The 26,801-nt window shown below is 51.5% G+C and overlaps 1 protein-coding gene across 1 annotated transcript; it reads right to left on the reverse strand.

Annotated features, from left to right (window-relative positions):
• Positions 1-3,982: 3,982 nt before the first annotated feature.
• Positions 3,983-24,289, reverse strand: HRH2 (histamine receptor H2; the record flags this gene model as incomplete). Its single annotated transcript, XM_082835391.1, has 2 exons — positions 3,983-4,094; positions 23,214-24,289. The coding sequence occupies 2 exons, from the start codon at positions 24,287-24,289 to the stop codon at positions 3,983-3,985; spliced, it is 1,188 nt and encodes a 395-aa protein (XP_082691517.1).
• Positions 24,290-26,801: the final 2,512 nt, after the last annotated feature.

Consider the following 26,801-nt stretch of genomic DNA (forward strand, 5'->3'; position numbering starts at 1 on the left):
TGCCGCTGTGAACCCACCCCTGCAGTGGAGCTGCCTGCACTCACTCTGCCTCCACCCCCAGCCCCCTCAGTGGATTTCCCCAGACTGGACTCCGAAAGATCTTTTTATAGTACAGACCTCATCATTTTAGTCCCCTCTTGATGAGGGCCTTTCAAAGCCTTCCCATCACCCACAGGATGAGACGATGTTCCCTAGTGCAGCTCCCTCTAGAACTTCTCTGCTCCAAGACTCCTGCGGTAGGCCCTTGTACCCACCTGGGCCTACTTCCCCTCCCGCTGTCCCTCCTCCCTTGACCTTAGCAACAATGGTTTTGCTTCTCCTCTGCTTCCCACTGGTGGAAGCTAAACCTGTTGGAACAGGATTCTGGAAATTGTGGTTCCCAGGCTTCCAGCCCTGGCTGGGTGCCTATAAAGTGCCCCGACATCTACTGCACGCACAGTTATCATTCAGGGGACATTTCCCCATCCTTTTGATACCATCTACATAGAACTGCTTGACCTCATCTAACGACTCCATCGGTCTACTACTTTCATCTTCCCCAAGGACCTCTCAACATGCTCTGTCTTCTCTGCCCTGAAATATATCAAAATCCATTGCTGGCAGATGAGCTCCTGTAAGCTTTGATTGTGATGACTCACAACCTCTTCTCTGCCTCCTGTGGAAATGCATCAAGGTGTGTCTTGGTACATCCTTCTGCAGGGCCCGAAGTTCAGGATTTCACAGCCTCCTACAGCCTCTTCCTTCCACCCCAGGGGACACTGCTCACTGCCGACCCTGCAGTTATCAAACGGTGACCTTGACACTGGTCAACTCCCTCCATTTTCCAAACCCTTTCATGGGTGCCTTTGGGAATCATTCCTTGCACAGAATCAATGAATTTTTTTCGTTGACCTGGTTTTTTACCTACACTTCACCCACCTACTCTTGACTGTGGAAGACTTCCCCGATTGACAAGTTTTCCATTTTAAAGATGTCTTTTTCTCCCACCTACCAAAAGCATCTCTGGATCTGACAATTTCTGAAATAGTCCATTCCACAAACACTGAGTGCCGACCACGTACCTGGCTCACTAGGTGAGCAGGAAGAGGATCTGACCCTTCTGATCAGCCCGCCCCTCATTTCTAACAGGGCATTTCAAGGTGAGACCTAATTACCTGAAAACTCTTTTACCTTTTAAGGCAAGTTCCCAGTTGGCCTTTACCCCAACATTTTATGATAATTCTTTTTCTAAATCAAGACACACCATATGATGAAGTTTGGGGAGTATTTCCTCACCAGGAAGTGAAAAAATAAAACCGCAAGGCAGCATCTGTTTTGATAGCTTTATTGGAACACGATGGTAACACAAAACATGGATTTGAGGGCCCACCACAGATGCTTCTCCTCTAGGGAGCATGCGCCCCACTTCTGCAGCCATCAGGGGCTCCAGGAGGCCCCCAGAAGGGCAGGGGCAGCTAGAGCCAGACCTGCAGTGGCAAGTGGCATGTGAGCACATTGACCTCGGCCCTGACCAGCTGAGTCTGTGATCAGAGAGACCAGTCTTATGCTCCATCGACTTGGCCATGACTTAGAGATTCACCTGTCTCAGACTCCTGGGGAAATTTCCAAGAAGGGGATTCTGGGGTTTCCAGAAGGAATCCAGCCAAGAGACTGAGCATCTCTGGGGGCCACTGGGGCAAATCGTGCCTTATATAGGCCAAACGGTCTTCTAAGGGCTAGACATACAATGGTCAACAGAAATAGGCAGGACTCATGACCTCCTGAGTAGGGGAGACGGACAGGGGTCAGGGAACCACACAGATGACTGTAAGTGACAACCATGCCCATGGCTTCCAAGTCCAGTTCTGTGGGTACGGGTGGGAGGACTGACCCAATAGGGAGGGTCAAAGAAGACTCCCTCAAGAAGTGATGTTTTGGCTGAGATCCTGTGGCTGAAAGGGAAAGAGGAGCCTTTCAAGTCATGGAAACAGCTCTGTGTGTGTCCTGGTAGCTGGAGGAGCAGTGAGATAAATAAACCCAACGGAGAAGGCCGCTAGGGTTGGGATGAAGAGATGGAAGGGAGTGTGGGGCAACAGGAGGCTGGGAGGCATGTCGGAGCCCACCACGCGGGGCCTGAGGGCTGTGGGAAAGATGTTTTTCTGTACGGGTTTGCATTTTGCACAGCCCAGTGTGGCCGTGGGGTGGACGGTGGGCTTGGGGGAGGCCAGTGGGGAATACGGGAAGCTGTTTCAATTGTCCTGATGGAGGGGATGGCAGTGGGACTGAGTGATGACAGGGCAGGTGGAGAGAACCAGGTAAATGGTGGATACAAGCGGGAGCTAGGATACAAGAGGATGGACCGTGCGGAGCCAGGAGAAAGTTGATGCCAAGATTGACCTTTGGAGCCCATGGCAGGGCTTCTGTCCAAGAAGGGGGACCCTTGGAGAGGAGCGGTGCAGGGAGATGGTCAAGGCGCAGCTGTGGACATGCTCACGGTGAGGTTGAAAGTTAGTCAAAGGCTCCCAGAAGAAGCCTGGGCTCCAGGTACACATGTGTGAGTAATCTCCTTAGAGGTAAGTCTCTTGGTACCTTCAGTGGGTGGAGACGAGGCCACAGAGGGCGAGAAATCGCAGTGAGAGGAGAAGACTCAGGACTGAGCCTTGGGGAACAGCGCATGTGGTGGCTGGGGAGAGAACGGTGGGCTGAAAGAGGGACTGAAAAGGCAGGGGTGGATGGGGAAGGGGGACCACAACAGGGGTTCTTGGAACCAAGGGAAGAGTGGGCTCAGGGAGGGGCAGCGGTCAGCGAGGAGAGCCCAGGAACACCCTCATCTCTCTGGGGCTGCCACCTCCTTCACCTCTTTGGGTCTCTTCAACAGCCCTGAAAATAGGAAAGGAGAGCGCAGGCCCTAGGACAGAGGAGAAAAGAGCTGCTCCAAGGTGTCCGCCGCCACACCCAGGGTCCCGCATCCAGCAGAGGGTGCAGCGGGGCCAACTTCCCCACCCCTGCCTGTCATGTCCTCACCACCCCACCTCTCCCTGTCCCTCCCTGTGGCCCCGCACACTCGCCCCAGCAAGTCTGTTCCATGCCACTCCTTGTTAATAGAAAGCACCAGAGAGGGTCAGAACTGCAGCATGAAGGGACCCCCCCAGGCTCCGGGTCTGAGCCTCGCTAGCAGGAGGGTCTGCTGAGTCAAGGAAATATCGTGGCCTCTCCTGAGAGGCAGTGTAGTGTTGTGTCAAGAGCATGGGCTTCTACCCATCCTCCCATTTGTCTGTTCGTCTGTTTGTTCCTTCCTTCCTTTAGCAACTATTCTCAAGTGCCTCCTATGTGCCAGGCACACTTTCTAGCTGAGTGGCCCCTTACTTCTCTGAGCCTCATTCTCCATTCCTGTAAAGACAGGTCGACCATCCCTGCCACATGTAACGAGGATGACGTGAGCTCAGGCGGGTGACGTACTCGGCACACAGTAGGTGTTCATTAAAGGCTAATGTCCTTCCTTTCCCTTCCCTTCCCTCCCTTCATCCCGCAGAACCCACGAGGGAATGAGAGGCCAATACTTCGTGGCAACAACCCTCTGCCGTGCTCAGAGGGCAGGCGTGTGTCGGCACATACGCCTCTGTGTACGCACCTGTGTGCACATCCCCGAAAGTCCCACCGTCTCTGCCCGTGACTCAGGGCCAGCACCAACCTGAGCTTTGAGCCCATGGGATTCAGCAGACCCAGACCCAGGGGAGTCTGAGCGCAGAGCAGGCTGCTCCTAGGCCAGAGGACCCCAGCACCCACCATGTGCTCTGGGGGTCCCCAGACTCAGGCTAGGGTGTGTCCTCGGTGGTTTGGGGGCGGCTGCTGGGTCCTTAGTGGCTCCAGGAGTCAAATTTTGGTGACCAGAAGCAGGATGTTCAGCGTTCTGGGGCTGGGTCTAGACAGCCTCGGAGGGCAGCATCCTCACCGATTCCTGGGCCAGTGTCCTTAGCAGCTCCTCAGACAGTGGCTCTCCCGGCTACTCCTCCAAGGGGCCTCCCACGTGTCTCTGGAGGAACCTAAGCGCCCACAGGCTCTTGCAGCAGCTCAGAAGATTGCTGGAGCACAGGGTGCAGGACATCGCTGGCTTCCTGGGGAGACACAAGCATAGGTTAGGGCTGAGGTGACCACTGAGCAAGGCCAGTTGGGCCAGACCTTGCCTCTGGCCTTTGCTTCTTCTAAGCCGGGAACTGGGAAGGGGGGGGTGGTATGGGGCGGGGAACCTCCCACGTGAAACAGGGACTTGTTCCCTCAACCCACGATGGGGAGCATTCAGGAGACTTGCTTTCAAACCCCAAATCAGCTTCTAACATGCTGTGTACCCTTGGTCAAGTTACTTAACCTCTCTGAACCTTAAGTGAAGGTAAAAATAACCACCTTTCCAATTCTTGAAAGGATTAAGTGTTATAAAATATGTTTAAAAGTATCCCACACATTGCCTGGCTCATGGTAGGAGCCCAGTGAATGTTTGCTATTTCTGTGTCTGAATAAAATGATTCCTGAACACCTACATCATGTTTTGCATGAGTTGGGGGAAGGCTGGGAGAAGAAGACACAAAGATTTATTCAGCCTTGCGTTAAAATCAGTTGTGAATGTGTCTGTCTCTCCATTAGAATGTGTGGTCCCTGAAGGCAAGGCGCTTGCCTTTCAAACCCCTACTAAGTGGCTGCCGGCACATAGTAGGTCCTCAGTTATGTCCATTGAGTCAAGCTGACTGAAGGTCACTGAACGTAAGTTAGCCAAACACTTGGGAGGAAAGTTTTTAACAAAGTATTTGACATACATTTTCAGAAAGATGAAGACTTCCCCCATATCTGGGTATACAAAATTCCTTTGGCCTGTTGCCTGCTAAGATGTGGACAGCTGACCTGCTTTTTCCTTCCGATACTTTCAGTGAGTAAGAATTCCTTCATCGTTTTTATTTCAAGCCTTCTGAGGTCAAGAGAAAAAGCCTCAGTGTGGAGGGCCTGTGTTTTTAGTACTCAACACGCAGGTGTCCCTTTATAACCCGGAGTGGGGGCAGGCCCAGAGCTTTAATCAGGCAATGGGATCTGGCCAGACTTGGGTGGCATTGTTTTGTGTCATTGTTTCTATGATCACAAGTACTTTCTGTTTTCCACAAGTGATACTGCATTTCCATTTATGGTGATGATATAAAGTCTTATAAATATATTTCAGTGAAAACAGCCAGGTGGTGTAGAGACTTAAGTGTAAATTATGCAGTTGGGAGAGGACTATGGGCTGCACACGGAAGGGGATTTGCAAGCAACTGTGGTTTGAGGAGTGTCCTTGCAAGTCCTGGCCCATCCTGTCTCATGCTTGGCCCCAGTGCAGGAGAAGCTAAGCATTGCTTGGTATCCCTAGACACTTTGCCTGGGGTCTCTGCAGCTCCAGGGCAGGACAAATCTGGCTTGAGCTCTGTCTAAGGCAATGGATGCTACTTTGTTTCTTGCTTCCCTGCCTTGGCTGGAGCAGTAGTTTTCTTCATCCAGTTTCAGGCTGGAAGCTAGCCCTTGCTTGGTCCTGACACTCACTGCGGGTCCTCCGGATGTCCCGTGAATCTCGTGCCTGGCCTCAGCTCTAGCCCTCATCTGTTAAGGTATTCTGGCCACCAGAGGAATCAAACTCACTCTCTTCCGCATGGAGAGAGAGAAAAGCATCGTGCTTCCCCTTAGAGTCCATCGGAGGGGAGTATAGATCTGGATGCCTGCTTTTGTAAAGGCTTTGTGAACAACGACACAGCCAACACCCACAGCCAACACCCCAGCTTCCCTGGATGCATGGTATGTTCTGGCTTAGCCAGTACTGGAGGCCTCGCATGGCCCAAGCTCTCTCGTGGGTTTGGCCAGCCCCACCGTCCCCAGAACACCTGCCCTCACCTGGACCTCCAGGTCACACCCCTGCACTTCAGAGGCTCCGGTTCTTCTCCATGCCAGCAGTGTACATATTTGACCAAGTAGGCAGGTATCTACCCTTGGATTAACATTCCAGATGGAGCCTGAAGTGTGATAAAGTGACTTTCACGTAGATTAGATTGAAATGATCCAAGACAAGCTAGCTCTAGGCTAGGAAATTACCTCCCTTCTTCTAAAAGGCTGTAAAATCATTTAAAATAATAGTATTATGGAAGTATCACATGTTCATAGTAAAAAATTCAGAACATAGAGACTAACAAAAAGAAGAAAATGAGCATCTCAAATAACTCCACTACTCAGACATATCTTTTTGCTACGTGGAGATTGTGTCAAAAAATATTTTTAAATGAAATACATCAAAGAGGCTCTATAAAAAACACATGTGTGTGGCTTAAAATATTAAAGAATATTAAAATGAATACAAGTGTAACCACCTCTTAGGTTAAGAAATGGAATTTACCAGCCCCTGATTTGTTTCAGCAAATATGTATGTACCCCTGAATAATATACTGTGTTGTTCTGCCAGGATTTTACTTTTATAGAAATGGAATCATGTTTTAGGATTCTTTTCTGCAGCTTCCTTTTTTTAGTTGTTGTTCAACATTATACTTTTGAGATTAAACTCTGTCAATGCGTGAACCTGTAGTTCATTTTCACAGTCATAAAGTATTCCATTATGGGAAGATACTCCAATTTATTTATCCATTCACCTGCTGGTGGACATCTGGGTTGTTTCTCATTTTTATCTTCTCCCTTCTCATACTTGTTTTTGAATCTACACTCTACTGGCCTCATCAAATAAACAGGAGAGTTTCCCTTTTTCTCTTCTCTGAGCAGGACTGGAACGATCTTTTCCTTGAGTGTTTGGTAGAACTCCTTAGCAAAACCAAGTACTACTGGTGTTTCATTCACTTTCTTTATTTTTTTTATTGTTTTTGCGGTACACGGGCCTCTCACTGTTGTGGCCTCTCCCGTTGCGGAGCACAGGCTCTGGACGCGCAGGCTCAGCAGCCATGGCTCACGGGCCCAGCCGCTCCACGGCATGTGGGATCTTCCCAGACCGGGGCACGAACCTGTGTCCCCTGCACCGGCAGGCAGATTCTCAAGCACTGCGCCACCAGGGAAGCCCACTTTCTTTATTTTTTAATGTTTATATGACCATTCGGGTTTTCTATTTCTTCCCAAGTCAGTTTTGGTAAGTTCTGTTGCTAGGAATTCGTGCACTGTATCTGAATTTTCCCTTGTTTGGGGCATAAAATTGACCACAATGTTCTTATCATCTTTCTTAATCGCTACAAAATCTATAATAATATCTCCCTATTAGTCTTAATATTGTTTGCTTATGATGTTAATGATTAATTTCTCTTTGTGGTTTTGTCAATGTTACTTTGTCAGTTTTACTTTTTGCAGCTGGTTTATTTGGTACATACAAGTTTAGAATTCTTATCTTTCTAGTGAATTGAATCTTTTTTCAAAAGATGGTCTTTATCTTTAGTAATACTTTTTGCTTACAGTTCACTTTGTCTGATATTAATATAGCTACCCAGATTTCTTTTGGTTAGTTTTGCCTAGTATATCTTATTTTTCCTTCCTTATGCTTTCAACTTTTTTGTTTCCTTAAGTCTATCTCTTGTAAAAATATTTGTTTGGGTTTAAAAAAAATAAAATCTGGCAATCTCCATTTTTTTAAATTGGCCCAGGTTATTCCATTTACATGTCCTGTGATTACTGATATATTTTGACTAATTTCTTCAATGTGATTTTGTGTTCTACATTTGTCCCATCTTTTCTAAAATTTCCTGTCTTTTTTTTTTTTTTTGCTTTGTTTTAAACTGCCTTTTTTCTCCTTCTCTTTCCTCCTTACCATATGGAATTTCCATCCTCTTATTAAATTTGTTTGCCATGCATATTTAACTTAATAATGTCTAGTGGTGTGGAGCCCTTCCTCCTTTACTTAGCTTGCCATCCATGCCAAATGTAAGTTGGGATGAGACACTAAGCTGGAGTCCCACACTGTGTAGACTTTATTACATTACACACATCTAGAGATACTTGTACGTTTAATATTCCTGGACTCCCTTATGGCCCATCTTTGCCCTGAGCTCTGACACTTGAGGCTCGGAGGTGTATATGGGGTTCTAGGAGAGCACATATAGGTTGTCTGCCAAGTGCTTATGGTAAACATCTTATTTTTACCTTCCCATCATCAATTCCCCTTCTCTTGGTAATAACACCTTGATTCTTCTTTGGAATCCAAACTTCTCTACTCTTTGCCCATGTGGGTGAGGTGAGATTTACCTTATTCATTGCATTGGCTCCGGGTCTGGGTACAGAGGTAAAGACAGGACCCCATCCAGCCAATGAAACTTAAGCCTAAAACTTTCTGTTGGAACGGGAGGGAAGGGAAATATTTTCCATTGGGGCTACTGAGATGGTAAGATGTAAGCTTGGAGCTCCTGGTGGCCCCATGGGGAGACTCTAACTGAAAATGAAGGCAACACAGGGTGAAACTGAGTTGAAAGCTGGAGAAAGACAAATTTATGATGACATTTGAGCTCCTGAATCCAACTTGAAGCTACTCTTGATTTCTTCAGTTCTATAAGCTAATTCCCTACCTCCACCAATCCCAGCCTCTTTTAACTGGGTTTCTGCAACTGACAGTTAATAGTGTCCTAATAGCATTCTCAAATAAATGTTCTTTGAATATCTTTTCACATGAGGGTGCTATAATATGTTCAGCCACCAGGGGTCAGGACCCAGTTTCAGTGAGAAGCCTTGCTCAGTCTCGCTCTGAACCTCGGTTTCCCCATCTGTGAAATATGTTAATAATATCAAGCTCACAGGACTATTGTAAGGACTACAGATAATGACTGTCAGTGACCTTTTCCATTACCATCTACGGCTTATAGTACAAATTATCACACAGAACCACCGCACGCACACATTGCTCTGTCTTGTACTTGCCCCTATACACATGTCATCCCCATTGCTTGCAATTCCTTTACCTTCTTTGCTGTGCACTTTGAAGTGTTTCAAGGTTCTGTTCAGGCATCACCTCCTCTGGGAAGCTGTCTCTGAGGTCTCCCAGGATTACTGATTCCCTCCTGGCTCCTACAGCCCCTCTGCTGAGACACTTACCTCCTTGGGTTAACCATCAATTTACCTATCTCCCAGACTAAAGGCAGGTGTTGGATCTTTCGTCATCTACCCCACTGTCCAAGTTTATAGGAGGTGCTCAATCGTGTGTGTGAACTAATGAATGAAAAAGCCAGCCAATCTCATTTTCGATAGTGATTCTCCCATTTTCTGACTTCCCAAGTTCACAGATCAGCAGAAGCAAAAGCACTTCCCCTGGCTGTGGGGCAGCCCTTACCCCACTCTGTGTGGTGTCTCATGCTGGCTTTATTTCTATATCTACCTTCCCACTCCTACCAGCCCAGAAGAGCATTGTGAGCCAGGACCTTGGGACAGACAGTGAGGCATGGTGACCATTTCAGCAAATACCTGCTGAGCACCAGCCCTGCGTTGGGATGATTGGGACAAAATGTGAGCTTTAGAAGCAGGAGTCATGCATTCAGTTTGAGGCTTCCTCACTCCCCTGCTGTCGGGTCTCAGACAACTCCACCTCCCTGTCGAAGCCCATCTCCTCGTCTGTAAAATGAGCATAATCCCAGGGGAAGTGCTGTAGAAGCCAGGAGAAGTGATGGGAGAAGAGAAATGTTTAGAAATTCCAGAAGATTCTCCCTTTCTCCCTCCTCTTTTGTTTCCCAAGACAGGTACAGCCATTAGCTGCTTTTCCCTGAGGGTCACCACGAACTGGCCCTTGAGGGACTGCGTGTTGTAGGCTGGGCTGCTCCCTGAACCCAGACCCTTGCTTATCCTGCACCCAAGCATCTGGGGGAACTGCCACACCCAGAAGGGCAGTTTCACGTATATCTTGGGAACTGGGTCAGTGCAAAGTCCCCTCTCCTTTTTGAGGAAAGGGAAGTGGGAGAGCTTAGAAAGGGGAAATGTGCCCTGGGAGCCAGCCACAGCCCACCAAGTGTCTGTTCCCTTGCCTTACACTTTTGCCAAAATCAGGGGCGACCCTCTTCTCCAAGCAGACCTAATTTCTCGTTGTCCTAAAATAAGCTATGAGGTGGAAATTTCAGGATGCCAAGTTACCCAGAGCCCACTCATATGAGTGTTATCTTCAAATAACTTTGTTTTCTACCGCAAACCAGTACTTCCCAGTATTTGGCCGAAATGACCAAACTTCAGCCCTCCACTCATGAAAGAAATGATTTTTTTCAGGGCCTTCTCATACTTTTCCGGAAGTAAACACAGAGGGTTTGCCTGTGTCAGCGTCTGCTTTGAAGGGTGGAGGGCCAGGGCAGGATGATGGGCGCCCATGGCCAAGTCCATAGGTGGAGCTCTCTTTCTGTCCTTCAAGCTGGGCAAAGGCTTCCTGCAGGAGTTTTGCAAAAACAGTGTTCATTTTCATGACAGATAAGGTGGGAGAAGCATGCACCCACCACTGGGAGAGCCAAGGCCTCAGGGCATGGGTCTGGCCCTCAGTCAATAGTCACGTTGAGTGCTTACTGTGTGTTTGGGGTACCTTGGGGGCCCCACCACCCACTTCTTTACAGTTGAGGGAACTGGCTCTTCGTGGGATTAAGTGACCTGCCTGACCAAGGTCACACCAGTGCGTGGAGGAACAGGGCTCTGTGCCACGTCTGCTAGGTCCAAAGCCTATGCTCTGAGCCCTAAGGGCAGCCAAATGACAGCCACCATACACTGAGCTCCTGCTGCACGCCAGGCCTGGTTCTGAGCGTTTTGTAAATATTAGCTCGACCTCAAGGGCTAGGTACTATTAGTCCCCCTATTTGATGGAGGAGGAAACTAAGGCACAGAGAGGTTAGGAAACTTGCCCGAGGTCACACAGCCGGTGAGGAGTGTTGGGCATTGTTATAGCACGCTGGGCTTGCTGCTTGAAGGAGAAGTGAAGGCGTGGCGCGGCCTACTTCCACTCAACCCTTCCTTTGCCTCCGTGTCACCCACTTTCCGCTGATGAATGAGACGGCAGAATAATAAAATGTTGAGAGTGATCATGGGTCAGGCACTTAACGTTGAACTCTCACAATATCCATGTGATACGTATGATAGAGTTACGATATTCTTATCTCCAACAGATGAGGAAGTCTGAGCCCAAAGAACTTTAGTTCACTTGCACAGCAAATAAGTGGTGGAGGATTGAAAGAGCCCAGCTTGGCCCACCTGCAAAGCTGGAGATTCCCTGCCCCCACCTCCCCTCCCCGTCCAATGCAGGTGGACTCTGGACCATGCTCAGATCTCCCCAGTCCCAAGGGACATCTTGTGTTTACCCTGCCCGGCTGCTTCAACCCTAAGTAACATCTATTTGAGACTGGCTGGCTTGCCCAATCCTCTCCCCGAAACTCTGGAAAGTTTTTTAAAACCGAAGGAAACCCCCCAAACCCTGCCCACTCACACCAGTGGGTGCTCATGGCAAAAGAACCCACAGTGCCCAAGGCAACTCTCAAAGTCATGTCCTCTCACTCACTCCATCCCACCCCTCTGAGGCAGGTGAAAGGCCACGCCCATTTCATAGATGGGAAATTGAGGCTCAGAGAGGCTGCCATTTGCCCAAGGTCATCCAGGTGGGTCGGGCGCTGCATCCTGGGCTCAGCTCCTGGCACCACTATGCCAGTTCTTTTGACTGAAGACTTATTTGCTCTGTAGTCTCTGAACGGCTCAGGCCCTGGACGTGGGCTCACCTCTCTGATGGTTCCTCCTTAGCCCCTTCTTCTCCCTCTTCCCTGCCCCTCTGTCCATCCTTAAATGCCAGAGACCCCTTCTCCTTGCCAGCTATACCTCTGCCCTAGTCAGTCCCCCTCACAGCCCTTCTAGGACCCTCCCCCTGAGTGGTGTCCAGTAAGTAATGCCTTCAGAGGTGGCTGGTGGGTCCCCGTACAGCCAGTCTAGAAAACAATTAAGCAAAGTGTAACAAAAGGCCTCAAATATCCCTCTCCTTTCACCAGTAATTCTGGTTCCAGAAATTCAGTTTCTGGGGAAATAATTTGAAAGAAACAGAATGTTCTCTGCATGGAGATGTTCATCACAGGACTGCTTATAAGAGCAAAAATAACGTCGAGACAAGGGCAAAATACAACAATAGGGGAGCATTTTAGTCAGTCTCGAGGCTCCTCATGGAGCCCCATGCCTGCCAGTGAGCTGCTGTGGACGACACTGTTCTCGGGCCTGTATATCTACTCTCTAGTAACATCCCCATTTACAGATGAAGAAATGAAGGCACGGAGAGGTAACGTGCCCAAGGTCAATCAGGCAGTCTGACTCTCCCAGGCTCAACCATTCCCAGGGCAGTGGTGGTTACTAGTCACCATCACCGGCTAGTTAGGTGTTGAACGTGGGCCAGTGTGTCAGGTGTGTGGTGTGTCGCTGGTGGGGTAGGAGAGGATACTAATTTGAGATGTAGTGGGCTTGTCCCCATTGCCAGTGCCACACACACACACACCCCGCCATTCAGGCAGTGACTCGGAACAGAAGCAGAAACAATGGTGAGAGAGTTCAAGGGCATTTGGCTTTCAGGAGCCTGTGAGAGCAGCTCCCCACCACCCAGAGAGGAAGCTGGGGCAGGAGGATGAGTTAGCTGCTAGAGTGGGCCCTGCCCCCAGCCTCTCCTTTGGGGGTCAGAATGCTCATTGGAGGTGAGGTGAGGGTCTGAAAGTAGAGGGGCTTGTGTCCTACTTCCTAGGACAAGGGGGGTGGGCCTGCAGACATGGCCATGAGGAGGCTTCACGGAGCTCTGTACCCCAGGTCCTCTGCTCTCACATGGGGCACAAGAGGCCCCTAAAATCTCCCAGACCTACAGTGAGCCCTAGCTTGTGGCTGGGCCTTGGGGCCTGCCTGCTGGCGATTCCTGGGGGCCTGTAGCAGAGGCCGAGGCCCTTGGAAGGGTGTGGCTCTTCCTCAGCAATCCAGGTAAGGCCAGGAGCAGGCCAGCTGTGTCCCCAGGGCCCAGGCATGGCATGGGCACCATGGATGGAGAAGGAAGCCATGGGGGCCAGACAGCCTCCGGGAACTTAGCTTGCCCTGGAGGGAAGGGGGGGCAGTGGAGAGACTCTTGGATTGACTGGGTTCAACTTCCAAAGTCACCGTGTTTACAGCTGGAAGTGCCTGAGAGCCCCTGACCTGGAAAATGTACGTTTCTCCACCATCCATGAAGTGGTGGCCTGTGGGCATCCACAGCAGAATGAAGCAAAGACACTTACACCTGAGCGGCCTCCGTGCTCTGCTCTAAGCTTCCTTCCCAAGCCAAGCATTAGCGCCCTTGGTCCTTTTCCCAGCCCTGGGAGGGAGGGGCTGGGATGATAAGTCCTACTTTTCAGCTGGGGACAAAGTTTCAGAAAAGGAAGTACCTGCCCATCAGTCGCCTTCCCATCGTCTGTGAGTCCCCGGTCCCTCTCTCCCCTCCCCGTCCCTCCTTTCCTCCCCCACTTCCAGCCTCCTCTGCCTAGGACGGCACCTCTAACCTCTGCCCTTCAGCTTAGGAAACTCCCGCTTGTCCCTCAGGAGTCAGCTGAGCCATCACCCCTTCCAGGAGGCTTTGCCCGATTCCTGGGCCACCCCGGGCCCCTCTTGGTTCCCATACCTGCCAGGTCCCAGCACTTATCCCACATGTTTGTACCCTAACAGCTCATCTCATAGATCCATTAGTCACCCCCTTTACCGCCCCCCAACACACACCCTACGGGGAAGGAGCACTAAAGAATGACTGAGTGAATGAATCAGTGAGACTCAGCAGCCCCTAGCGCAGAGACCTGCTTAGGATCTCCACACGTGGATTCTCTTGTCGCCGTGATATCAGGACCACATCTCTCATGAGCGACAGAAAGGGAGTACAGAGCGTGGCTTCAGGGCTTGTGTAAGATGGCAACAGGAATGGAGTTTCTCTTTGACTGTCAGCGTTCCATTTCAATGAGGATGAAGTATTTACAAATATTGTGTGTTTCCCAAGTCAGTGTGGAAAAGGGAAGTTCCCTCCAATCTTCTGGGTGCTGGGGAATGCCCTGCTGCCCACCCAGAGCGTCTGACCCTGGGTGACATTGGCATGTGCTCAGTCCTGGAATGAGGAAGGCCTGAGTCTCGTCCACCCGCCCGTGAGTCCCAAAGCCTGTGGCCCTCCCTGCAAGCTGCAGCCTTCTGCACGATCAGATGTGGACAAGCAGAGCCACATGCCACTTTTGGGAACTGGGACAAACTCCCCTGCCCCCCACCTCCCTGCCCAGAGATGGGCAGGGAGGGAATGGTCCTCACTTCTCAAGGGAGCCTCAGGCTGGGAGAAGAAGACACAAAGATTTATTCAGCCTTGCATTAAAAGGACAACCTAGGGCTTCCCTGGTGGCACAGTGGTTGAGAATCTGCCTGCCAATGCAGGGCACACGGGTTCGAGCCCTGACCCAGGCAGACCCCACATGCCGCGGAGCAACTAAGCCCGCGCGCCACAACCACCGTAGCCCGCGCGCCGTGCTCCGCAATAAGAGAAGCCACTGCGCTGAGAAGCCCGCGCACCGCAACGAAGATCCAAGGCGGCCAAAAATAAAAATAAATAAAATAAATAAATTTTTTTTAAAAAAAGGACACCCTAAAATACCCATTGGGTCTCAGGCGCACCCTGTCCCTGTCCCCTGACACTACCTCAAACAGCTGCTGTAGGTTTAATGAACACAGCATCACCCTAAAACAGAGAGCCCTGTGACTTACTGCTGTTTCTTTAAGAGCAGTGACATCTGCTGGAAGCCTTAGCTCTCTTTGACAGATGAGGAAACTGGGGCTCAGAGAGGGATGTGATCTTCTAAAGGCCACACAGCCTGTCAGTGGCAGAGGCAGTGAGAAGCCCCGGTCCCCTGTCTGCCAGGCTGGGTCTCTCTAGGAGCTCTGTCCTGTACCCAATGTGCATCCCTACCTGCCTGTGACCCCTGCACGCAAAGCTCAGGTTGCGACAAGGATATGTTTTACTGAATTTGCCTGCATACTCAGGGTGATTCATTAGTATGAGAAACAGGTTCCCCCTCGCCCTCGCCAGAAGAGTTTTGACACAAACACAGTTGGGGGTTTGGCATAACTTCTCTCTCTTGTTAAGCATTTATGTATAATTAGTGTTGGAATGGTCCCCTGAGATGGATCTAAGCCCCCCATTTTCAGAGGAGGGACACGAGGCTCGGGGTCAGGGTCCAAACTGAGCAATTCAGTGGTACAGCTGAGACACAAGTCCACAGAGCCTGCCACGGACTTTTCAGCTGCTCCTTTACAAAGGGGCCACAGGACGGAAGGAGGGAGGGAAGGAAGGAAGGAGGGAAGGAAGGAAGAGAGGGAGGGAAGGAGGGAGGGGGGCAGGAAGAAATAAAGGGAAAAGAAAGGAAGAAAGAAAAATGACCCCTTACAAGCATCTACCCTGTGTCGGGAGCTTTGCACAAATCGGTGCTAAGGCTCATCACAGTCCTCACAGGGAGGTATTTTTATCCCTATTTTGCAGATGAGCAGGCTGAGGCTCAGAGAGGGCAAGCCACCTGCCTAAAGTCAAGGAGCCAGCAAGTGCTGGGGCTGGAATTGGCACCCTTTCCTTTCCCCTGCACCAGCGGTTGGCAGACGATAGCCTGTGGGCCAAACTCAGCCCACCACCTATTTTGTTGAAATGGTTGAAAAAAAAAGTGCATAGAAGGATAACATTTTGTGACTGGTGAAAATGATATGGAACTCCAATTTGGGTGCCCATAAATAAAGTTTTCTTGGAAGGCAGCCACCCCCATTCACGCAAGTATTGTCTGGGGCTGCTTTTGCGCCATACCACCAGGGTTGAGTGGTGGTGATGGAGAACATAGGCGCCGCAAAGCTAACTTATTTACTATGTGGCCCTTTGCAGAAGAGGCTTGCAGAGCCCCGCCCTCCACCCTGCTGTCTCCCAGGGGTCTGGAAGGTCCGCAGGGCCTCCCTGTAGTTGCGCAGGTTGTTCTCTGCACAAGAGCATGGGGGCTGAAATCCAGACCTCTTTCTGCTTGCCAAGCTGTGTTGCCTGGGGCTGGATCCCCTGGAGAAAGGGCTTTCTCTTAATTTGTTCACCTAGAGTGTTCACCTTTTTCTCACGGGTACAAAGCTACTAGCAGCGCCCCCGAAGGCATGGTTCCCCTTCCCTCCCCTTCACAGCCCCTGGCAAGGCAGCTCCAGAGCAGTCCTGTCAGATCTTCGGCACAAGGACCCAGCAGGGAAGGTGGGGAAAGGGCTGGGGCAGGGGTCTGTGCAAAGCCAGGGAGGGAGGGAGGCTGGCGGGGCACTGGCGGGACCTCCAGCTTGCTTCAAAGGCACAATCACCAGGGAGGTAAAGGAGGGGTTCTCTACCTTTCAAGTGACTCCTGGGGGGGCCACGATTTATTCTCCTTGACTTTTGAGGTTGTAAAAGGCTTCCCACCTCCTTTCCCTCTGCTCTTCCCATGATTTCCTCTCCAGGGCTGGGAAGGGGGTCTCACTCCCCAAACTCTCTGAAGAGACAGAAGATGAAAAGGGTTAATACCTTGTTGCATCCCGCTGTTCTGCCCGCAGCTGTGTAGAAGTGCAGGCCCCACAGGCCTGAGAACGGCCTTTCCGAGCCCACCCAGGCGGGAGGTAGGAACGTGGGCCACCTGTGGGTCCCGGATGCAGCCTCCCGGCCCCCTCCCCAAGGGCCTACCAACTGCCAAGAGCTGCCATAAAGCCCAAGCCCTTGGTGAAGGAGAAACGGGACCATGGACACAGAAGGGAATGGGGGAAGGGAGGGAAAGAAAACACAAAACAGAACGGAAAAAGGAAAGGAAGGAAGAACAGACAGAAAAGAAAGAAAGAACCTCAACAGCATTATGCTAAGTGAAACAACCAGGCAAGAAAGCACACGGATTGGGGCTTCCCTGGTGGCGCAGTGGTTGAGAGTCCGCCTGCCGATGCAGGGGACACGCGTTCGTGCCCCGGTCCGGGAAGATCCCACATGCCGCGGAGTGGCTGGGCCCATGAGCCATGGCCGCTGGACCTACGCGTCCGGAGCCTGTGCTCCGCAGGGGGAGAGACCACAGCAGCGAGAGGCCCGCGTACCGCAAAAAAAAAAAAAAAGCACACGGATTATCTGAGATGTCCAGAATAGGCACCTATAGAGATAGAAAGTAGATTTGTGGTTGTCTGGGGAATGCAGGGATCGGGAGGTTGAGAGCTGAAGGCTACAGGGTTTCTTTGGGGCGATGAAAATGTTCTAAAATTGACTGTGATGATGGTTGCACAACTCTGTGAACAGACCAAAAACCGGTGAACTGTACACTTGAAATGAGTGAATCGTATAGCATGTGAAGCATATCTCAAGAAAACTGTGATAGAAAAGAAAGACAGAAAATGACAGAAAAGAGACAAAATGTAAAGAAAGAAAAAGAGAAAGAGACGGATGGCAAAGAAGGAGAATTCATGCCTGTTCAGTCTGTTAAAGCACCTGCCACCGGCCAGGAACTGTGCTAAGTGCCTGTATCCCTGACTCCATTTTATTCTCACAATTCTTCAAAGTAGGTCTGATAATTATCATAGTTTTATAGGTAAGGAAACTTCAGCTCACACTGTCAACGACTTGTCTAACATCACCCAACCCCTAACTAGCGGGGGACCAGGGCTCATACCGGGCTCCCTAACTTCCACACGGAGGCAGGAAGACACCCCAGGAACCTTGTGGTGTGACCAAGCCAGGCACAGAGGGCAGAGGTGACAAAGCAGCAGCCAGCAGGATGCCAGTGTGCAGGGGGCAGCCAGGCCCCTTAGCTGGGGGTAGGGCGGGGGCTGGGGGTGGGGGTGGGGGAGAAGGGAGGGGGACCAGCTGCTCTGGGCGCCTCTGCAAAGAGTGCTCAGAAAGGCCCCTTAAGAGATGCTGGAATCAATGTGCCAAAATGTTAAGACTATTTCAGGACCCAAATGATACAAATAAACAAGTCTGGGCTCTTGAAAGGGTAAATTATGCAAAACTTCCCTTCTGAGCAAAGCTCCCTCCTTCTTAAGAAGTGTGTGTACATCAGTCATGTAACCTTTTTACTGCTAAGGGAATTGCAGCCTCCTCTACCAGACCAGACTAGACTTTGAGCAGAAGATAAAGCCACTTCCGCCCTTCCCCAGCCCCCAGACTCTGGCCAAATGGGGACATGGCGTGGAGACGCAATGGACCACTTCCAGGTTGTCTGAAGTCTGGATTCCTACCCCAATTCCGGGATCCCTTCATCTTTCCTGGGAGGCAGGGTGAGGGGTGTGAGTCTTTCCACCCGCAGACCCTATGATTTACAGCGGCCGGTGGATCCCTCTGTGAGGCCCGCTGCTGACACCACTACTTGGCGGGAGGCCCACAGTGATGTCAAAGTTAGAAAAGGAAACCAGAAATTTCTGAGTTCCCACTGTGTTCCTGGAACTTGGCATTTCGAGACTTGGTTCCCTGATCTCTAAAGCGACTGGTGGTATTAGTCACTTCTCAGGGCTCTTGGGGACCTAGAGTGAGATATTCATGCATTCATTCATTCACTTATTCATTCAACAAATATTACTGGGCGTCCTGTGCCAGGCACTGTGCTAGGTGTTAGACAGGGACCAACAGAGATGTGAGCCTGCCCTCAGGGAGCTTGCGGTCTTGGGGAGCAGACACAGAACAGAGAGGATGTCCCAAGACAGGTAAGAAGACTGCCTTGGGCTGAGAGGAGGGTGCGTGGGATGGGACTAAGCGTGGCCTGGGGACAGGACCGAGGGGCCCAGAGGAGGAGTTAGGGCAGCGGAAAGCGTCGGCCAGGGCAGGGCCTTGTTGGTCAGGATAAGAGCTCTGTATCATAGTCCAAGAGCACCAGAAGGGCAGAGCAGAGGCCCATTCCCAGCTGGACGAAATGCTCTCTCACTGGCAGCAGAAGGAGGGCGGGCCCTGGCAATGCTGGCAAGAGGCCTGTGAGGGGAGAGAGCTGGCAGTAGGGGGGCACCTGTGGCTCCTGGCCTCCCTTTGTGCCTCTTCTTCCTGAGCTCAAACTCCAGCCCCTGGGAGGGTGAGAGCCGCAAGCACAGGGCCTCTGCAGAGAGGAGGAAGTGCCCGCCTGCCCCCCGCCCCCGGAGAGAGACAGCTGGTGCCCAGGAGTCTCATCTCCCTGCCTGGGGAGATAACGCAGGGCAAGGGAGTGTATGGGGAAAGACCCAAGAGCCCTGGGCAGGGGTCCAGAGGTACAGGGTCTACTCCCTGCCCCAACCCCAGCTTGCTCTGGGTCTCAGGTCACTTGCCTCCCTGGGCCTTAGTTTCCCCATCTGCTGTCTATGGAAGTAGCACTCAGAGCCTGGGCTAAATTCATGTCCATTCAGCACTTCCTCATGGAAAGAGCCTGGCTTTGGGGTCAGACGGGCTTGGGCTGGAATCCTAGCTCTGCCACGGACGGATGAGGCTGTGTGGCCCGACGTCAGCTACTTTGCTCCCAGAAGACTGCTGCTGGCTGGGGGCCCACGTTTTGAGAACCTCTGGGAAGAGGGCCTCTGCGTGGCTCACTGCCACACCCCCAACAGTGCTGGCACGTGGCAAATTCTCGGTGAGTGCTTGTGAATGAATGAACTCTGAGTGGTTTGTTTCGGTGGGGGCAGAAGGGACTGGAGGGTGGGTGTGGGCCTGGGGATGGTGTCAGGAGGTGGTCAGGGACCAAATCATGAAGGGTCTCCAGTGCTAAGCCGGGGAGCTGGGACTTGTGGTAGCTGAACGTGGACCCCAGACGTCTACATCCTCATCGCTAGAACCTGAGAAAGTTTTCTTATATGGCAAAAAGGACTTTGCAGATGTGATTAAGTTAAGGACTTTGGGATGGGGAGGTCATCCGAGATTATCCCAGTGGGCCCTAAATGGAATCACAAGTGCCCTTATTAAAAGAAGCAGGGAGAGGGAGATTTGGCTACCGAAGAGGGGAAGGAGATGTGACAATGGAGGCCAGAGGTCAGCGTGATGTGAGCAAGGGGCCACAAGCCAAGGAGGGCGGGCGGCCCCCAGAAGCCAGAAAAGGCAAGGAGACGGATTCTCCTCTGAAGCCTCCAGAAGGAACCAGCCCTACCAACGTCTTGATCTCCCAAACTGTAAGAAAAGAAATCTGTCTCGCTTCCAGTCACCAAGTTCGCCGTCATTTGTTACAGCAGCCCCACCTTGGAAACGAATGCAGGCCTGTATTCAGTAGAAGCAGTGGGGGTTACCGAGCAGGGTCGGTGGAGCAGAAGGCGTGAGGTTGGGGAGCTGGGATCAGAGAAGGGTAGAGGTGACGAGGGGCAGGGTAAGGGTGGACAATGGGATCAGGAAGGGGCAGACAGAGCATCCTGCTGGGGAGGTGGCTGCTGGCCGGCCTCAGGGCAGGGAGGACCAGACAGCTCAGCCACTGTCTCCTGGAGTCTCCCCTTGCGCGACTGTGCCGCCCCCCGCCCGAACCCCCTGCAACCTCCGCCATCACCAACCAAGGGCAGACACCTGGCCCCTTGACAGGGATAAGGGCTCTCTGTCAGGGCAATGCTGGGTTTTGTTCCCAGACGGGAAGCAGGAAGGACACACTATTGGTCATCAGGGAAGCTGGAAGCCAACCTTATGGAGGGCCACCCAAGTCCCCGGTCGCCCTGGCAGCCTCTACTGGAAAATCAAACTCGGGCTGTTCCTGGCTTCCTCGATCCCCATGCCCCCCACCATAGTATGAGGCCCTTCAGCTGGTTCCCCAGCCTTCTCTGCCGGACCCCTCTGCTCCGCGGCTGCTGTGTGTGACCCAGGCAGGCACTGCCTCTCAGCTGGCCTTGGTGGCCAGGGTGGCTGTGATGATCAGAAGAGGAGGTGGACGCTCCCTGCCCCAGCGTGCCACCCTGGAGGAATGGGTCTTTCCCCTCCACATTTGGGGCTCAGCTCAGAGGTCTGCTCCCAGGGAGGGGCTCTTTGGGCCAGGTGCTGCCTCCTCTGGTTGCCCTGCACACTGGGTTTCGAGCCTGGGCACGTGCTGCTCTGAACCGTGGCCAGTCTGTTCCTCAACCAGACAGGTGGTGGCATGAGATGGGGGGCTGGCTTTATTTCCCTTTGTACCTTAGCACCTGGTACAGGGGTGGGGATGAGATGCCGTCACAGAAAGATTAATACATAGAAATAGTGGCAAACCTAAAACTGGTACCTAGTGGGTATTCAGTGAGGCCTGGCCATTGCTGGTGAGTGCCTGCTGCGTGGCTCCCTAAGGATCGGGGGTAGAGGCAGCCTATTAACCCGGGTCCCACAGGTAAGAGCAGTAGGAAGTGGGATGGCAACCAGAATGAACAGTGTCAACAGCCTTCTCTAGAGTCCACACCCCGTGCTTTGTCCTTTGTTTGTTTTGTGAACTAAATTTGCTTTGTACCAGAGTCTGCTTCCTGAATGAGGCAGTGTGGGAGGACAGGGTCATCTTATCTATCAAGGCCAGATGTGGAAGCCTTCCCATCTGCATTTTGGAGAGATGCCTTTAGGTGGCTTGGAGGATGGATTTGAGAGGGAGAGTCTAGAGGCAGGGAGGCCTGGAGGAGGCTGGTTGCAGGAGCAATGAAGCTTGTTCCATAAGGATAGCAGTGGACGGGTGGAGGGCCCAGGACCAAAGTCTATGGCGGGACCCTCCACACCTGGTTCCTGCAAGGACCAGAGGGACAAAAGGCCGAGGGGTCCAGTTGGGCAGTTTCATCCCCACAATGCTCCACAGGGACCAGCACCCAGAGGGTGTGAGTGTGCAGAGTCCATGCAAGCTTTTCTCAAGTCTGATGTTCAAAGGTCGAGAGAGGACAAGTATCCTACCGGGGGTCATAGAGCCTGTTGGTGCCCCTTAGCACATGTGTGCTTCAGGTGGCTCTGGGCAGGCGGCTTGAGGACAGACCCCACATTCTACGAGATGAGGAAACTGAGGCCCAAGAGGGGCAGAGACTTGCTCAAGCCACAGAGCTGAGGCCGAGTCTGTACAGTTGACTTGCCATACCTGTCCATCAAAACAGATGCCACAATGTCACTTCTACATCCCTGGCGCTCAGCACTGTTCCTGGCATGTGATAGGAAGCTGACAAATGTTTGTGAATGAATGAATGGATGGATGGATGGATGAGTCAGTCGCACAGACCAGCATTCTGGGGGGCAAAGGCATGGTCTGTGGGAAGACAAAGGAAAGCGACATTTATTGAGCATTTGTGTGTGTCAGATGTTCTACCAGCATCCTTTCATTTATTCCTCTCGACAGCTAGATAGAGCTTGCTCAGACCTATAAACCTTCTCTCCGTGTGTGAGCTTCCTCGGGCCACTCAAGTCTTTGGTGAGGTACCCCTTAATACGTTGCACGGGCTTTGTCAACAGTGAATTGATCTCAATGTCATTCTGATCCTGTTTATCTTTTCAGCCTGGGTACCTCTCGGGGGTGGAGTCCTGGGGCATCCTCTCTCTTGCATCTCCTGCATCCCAGACATCCAATGGTCTACAAGACTATGTTTTAATAGCCTCCTAGATTTTGCTCCGTTCTCCTCTCTCTCATGGACCAGTACCACATCCCTCCTTCACTGCTGTCCCCATCTCATTCTTCTGGTCCATGTCTTAGGGGACAACCAGAGCCCTCTTTCCAAAGTAGAGAGATGCTTGGGTTATACCCATCCTTGCTTCTAATCCTTCCATCTTCCCCTGAGACCTACAGTACAATGTCCAAGCCTGGCTTTCAAGGCTTTGCCTTCCCACGTTGGCCAGTCCTCTTTCTCCTTCCACTTGAGCACCCCCAAAGTAAGAGCTGAGGCATAAAATGTGCTCAGTGACGGTGGGCTGAGTGGGGTCTGATTTAACCCCCAGGCAGCAGCATTATTCCATGGCCATTTGAGGGCCGTCCTGGCAGATTTAGGTGAACACTTATGACCATTAACTAAGTGGCCGAGTTGGACCTCAAACTTAGGACTCCTGATTTTAAGGACAAGGTAGCTAGGAAAAAGGTCCACCAGTTCTGAGTCAGGGGAGCTCTATCCAGATCCCAGCTGTGTGGCCCTGGCCAAGTTCCCTGCGATTTGACTTACTCCTTTTAAAAATGGAGGTAAAAAGTTCTACCTCAGCAGGTGTTTGGGAGGATGGAATAACACGAGGTTTGCCAAGTGCTCATGAAGAATTCCCAGCACATAACATCCAAAGCAGCACCTCGTGAACAGCTGTTACCATGAGTGGGACCCCGTCCCTGTGCCCCGTCCCACACACAAGCTGCCGGGGCAGTTACCTGTCTGTGGCTCCCTGGGGGGCCGTGACCTCTGTCCCACTCCACACCTGGAGCCTCAGGGGCCTCTCTTCCTGCCACCTGGGTCCTTGGCTTGGAATCCTCGTCAGCTGAGAGCTGTTGGACTTCAGAGAAGTTCTGTGGGTGCCGTGGTCGGTGGGGCTGCAGCAGAAGAGCTGCTGGTATGCTGTGCGGAAGTCTCTATTCAGAGCAGCGTACAGGATGGGGTTCAGGGCTGAGTTGGCATAGCCCAGCCACAGAACCACGGCTTCGAAGGTCTCGTTGATGGCGTTATCCCCTTTTAGCCCGCGGTAAACAAAGACGGTGAAGTAGGGGAACCAGCAGATGATGAAAGCCCCCATCACGGCTGCCAGGGTCACTGTGGCTTTGTGTTCCCTGATGGTGGCTGCCCTCCAGGAGCCGACGTTATGGATCCTCTTGGCCTGATCCCACGCGATCTTGAAGATGCGGTAGTAGGTGACGCACATGACCAGCAGAGGCAGGTAGAAGGTGACCAGCCCGTCCACCAGGCCGTACACCAAGTTGACCTGGACTTTGCACTTTGGGATGGTGTGATTGGCACTGCTGGGCTCAGTCCTGCTGTTCCACCCCAGGTGGATAGACAGGAAGGATAGGGTGATGGAGATGACCCAGATTAGGACCAGGGAGATGGTGACGCGGACAGGGGTGACCAGCATGGGGTAGCGCAGGGGATCTGTGACGGCGCAGTACCGGTCGAGGCTGATCATGAAGAGGTTGAGGATGGAGGCCGTGCAGAGCATGACATCTAGGCTGGTATAGATATTGCAGAAGACCTTGCCGAAGCTCCACCTGCAGGACAGCTGGTGGAAGGCCGAGAAGGGCAGCACCAGGAGGCCGAGGAGTAGGTCAGTGATGGCCAAGGACACGATGAAGCAGTTGGTCAGACTGCGGAGCCGGCGGTTCAAGCCCACCACCAGGCAGACGACTACATTGCCGGCGATGGTGATGAGGATGAAGAGGGTGAGGACCACGCTGACGGTGATCTTCAACGCAGCAGGGTCCAGACAAAAGGAAGAGGTCGTGCCATTGGACGCCATCCTGGGACCTTATGACTCCTTCCCCTGCCTCCGGCCCCTGGCTGCTTCTCTTCCAGCTCCCCAAAGGGTCAATTATGCCCACCACTGGGCTCCAAGCTGCCCAACAGAGCCAAGAGAAGCGTACAAATGTGGAGAGGCTGCAATGACCGATCCAGTGCTGTTTTTCTAGAGATAAGTAAAGCTGTCTCTTAGGAGGTGCTGGGCATGAGCATGAAGGAAGATGAGGGAAAGCTAGTCCTTGAAGCGAGGTTCCTGGTTCAAACCCCAGTCCTCAAATGACCCCTTGGAAGAGCCGGCTTCCTCCTGGGACTGAACACGTCTCCACTCTCCAGGTTTTGCATAGAGACTGACGCACTGGGGCATGAGTCTGGAGGTGGCTTTGGTTTTACTGGGGAGGCATCATGTGGAGACATGGCTGCAGCCTTCTCCATAGCGGGTGGCTACTCCCGTCCACATGACGGGGGTCTAGCACTGTTGCCTCTCCCTCTGGAGTCCACTGGAGAGCGTGAGCTAGAAATGCAAAGACGGAGTGTTGAGCATGTTGAAACCAGACCGAGAGTGTGACCTGATTCGAGACGAACCCTTCTAGACCTTGACCTCCCTTCTAGACACCAGGAGGCATGGGACCAGTCCGGCACAACTCCTGAGAAGGGACAGAAGCAGTCAAGATACATAGCGGGAGGAGGATGGGAGACAGGAGGCAAGGGGCTGGACCACCAAGTCATCATGTGAGATACGGTTGGAGGGGCTAGGGTTGTTTATACTAGAGAAAGAAAGATCTAGACACAGACTCTAAGCTCCATGAAAACAGGGGCTGTATCTGCTCGTTCACTGCTAGTTCCCAGTACCTGGCCCCGCCAGTAGGCATTAAGCCTATGATGAATAAATGATAAAATGAATGAAAAAATAAGCAAATGTAATACATTTACTCCGATTAAGCGCCGAAAACAGTGTTCCACGCTCTCGTTCTACAAAATGTCACCATACTCTAAATGCGGAGCCAAAAGACTTTTTCAGGAAAGGGCCAGGTGGCGAATATTTTCTCTTTGCATTCTTCAAGGTCTCTGCTGCAATTACTCAATTCTTGTTTAGTGTGAAAGCACCTCCACAGACAATGTGCAGATGAGTGATCATGGCTGTGCTCCAAGAAGACTTTACTACGGACACTGAAATTTGAATTTTACATCATTTTACATCATTTTCACGTGTTGCAAAATATTCTTCTTCTTTGAATTTTTTTTCTCAAACTCTTTAAAACAATTTCCAAGCTAAAAATGTGAATGCTATTCTCAGATCATGGGCTGCACAAACCAGGAAGAGGACCAGATCTAGCCTGCTGTCGTAGTCTGCCAACTGCAGCCCCTCTCCACACCCGCTCTTAACATCTCTCTAAACCTCACTTTCCAGGTCAGCTGGTACAGAGCTCACTCAGTCTTTCTAATGGCTGCATAACAGTCCCCAGGATGGATGGCTGTGCTTTATTTATCATCACTCTATCACAGGTATTCCTGTTGTTTCTAGTTCCTTCCTTCCTCCTTCCTTCTTACCTCCTGTCTCACGGCAAACATCACTTCAACAGGGTGGCTGCACGTGCAATACTTCTTGGTTAAATCTCAGATTAAAGTCCTTCCTACTGGTGATATTCTATGATTCCAATTGATGCAAAACAAGCTAAGGCCCTGATTGATTCCTGGACCCTTTATCTCAAGCTGATCCTGGTTTTCCAGAGAGCAGGCAATCTCCTGGGATCCGGGAGTGTGCAGAAAATCAGGCTGACAGCGGAACCCCTCTCAGAAACAAGCTCATTACCAGCTGACATAAATTAAGCCTCTCCTAGGCTCTTGCCTGGAGGGGTTTTGCAACCTGAATACGAGAGGCATCATTTAGTCATAATCACTGTGTTGGTGCAGGGATCACCAACTCCTGGTCACCTTCTGCTACTCTAGCAGGCTGGGCTAGAGTGGTGGTTCCTTTTTTCTTGGAGTTTCAAATAAGAACCACCCCTGTCATGTTTCTGTCTTGTAGCCTAAGTCCCAGAAGTTTCCAGTGACCTTTGTGAAGGCAGGATCTTTTGCCAATCTGTGGGTAGAATGATGGCCCTAGAGGGTCAAGGCACCCCCAAGATCACTGTTACCATGATCACCGTCATTGTCACTATCACGGTTCATATAAAAAAAACACTTTCTTGAACTTTCCTTTCAAATGTTAAAAGCAATGACATGCTTATTGCAGTAAACCAAGGGCCCTGAGGTATACAGGAAGGGCCAACTATTTGGGCCATCACATACCCAAGCCCTCACGCCAGGGAGGTGACCGTTGCTCACCATTTGGTGTGATGGAGACCATACATTCTTTCTCTGAGGCTCTGCATGGACCAGACCCATGTAGGACACTGTTTTATACACACTGTACACATTACATTGCTACTTCTTTTCCTCATTTCTCTTAAAATTCCTATTATATAACGGACACCCCTCTGGATCACTTAGATCTAACTCATTCCTTTGGGAAC

This window comes from Leucopleurus acutus (assembly GCF_964270905.1).
Source record: "Leucopleurus acutus genome assembly, chromosome: 3".
Classification (NCBI taxonomy): Eukaryota; Metazoa; Chordata; class Mammalia; order Artiodactyla; family Delphinidae; genus Leucopleurus; species Leucopleurus acutus.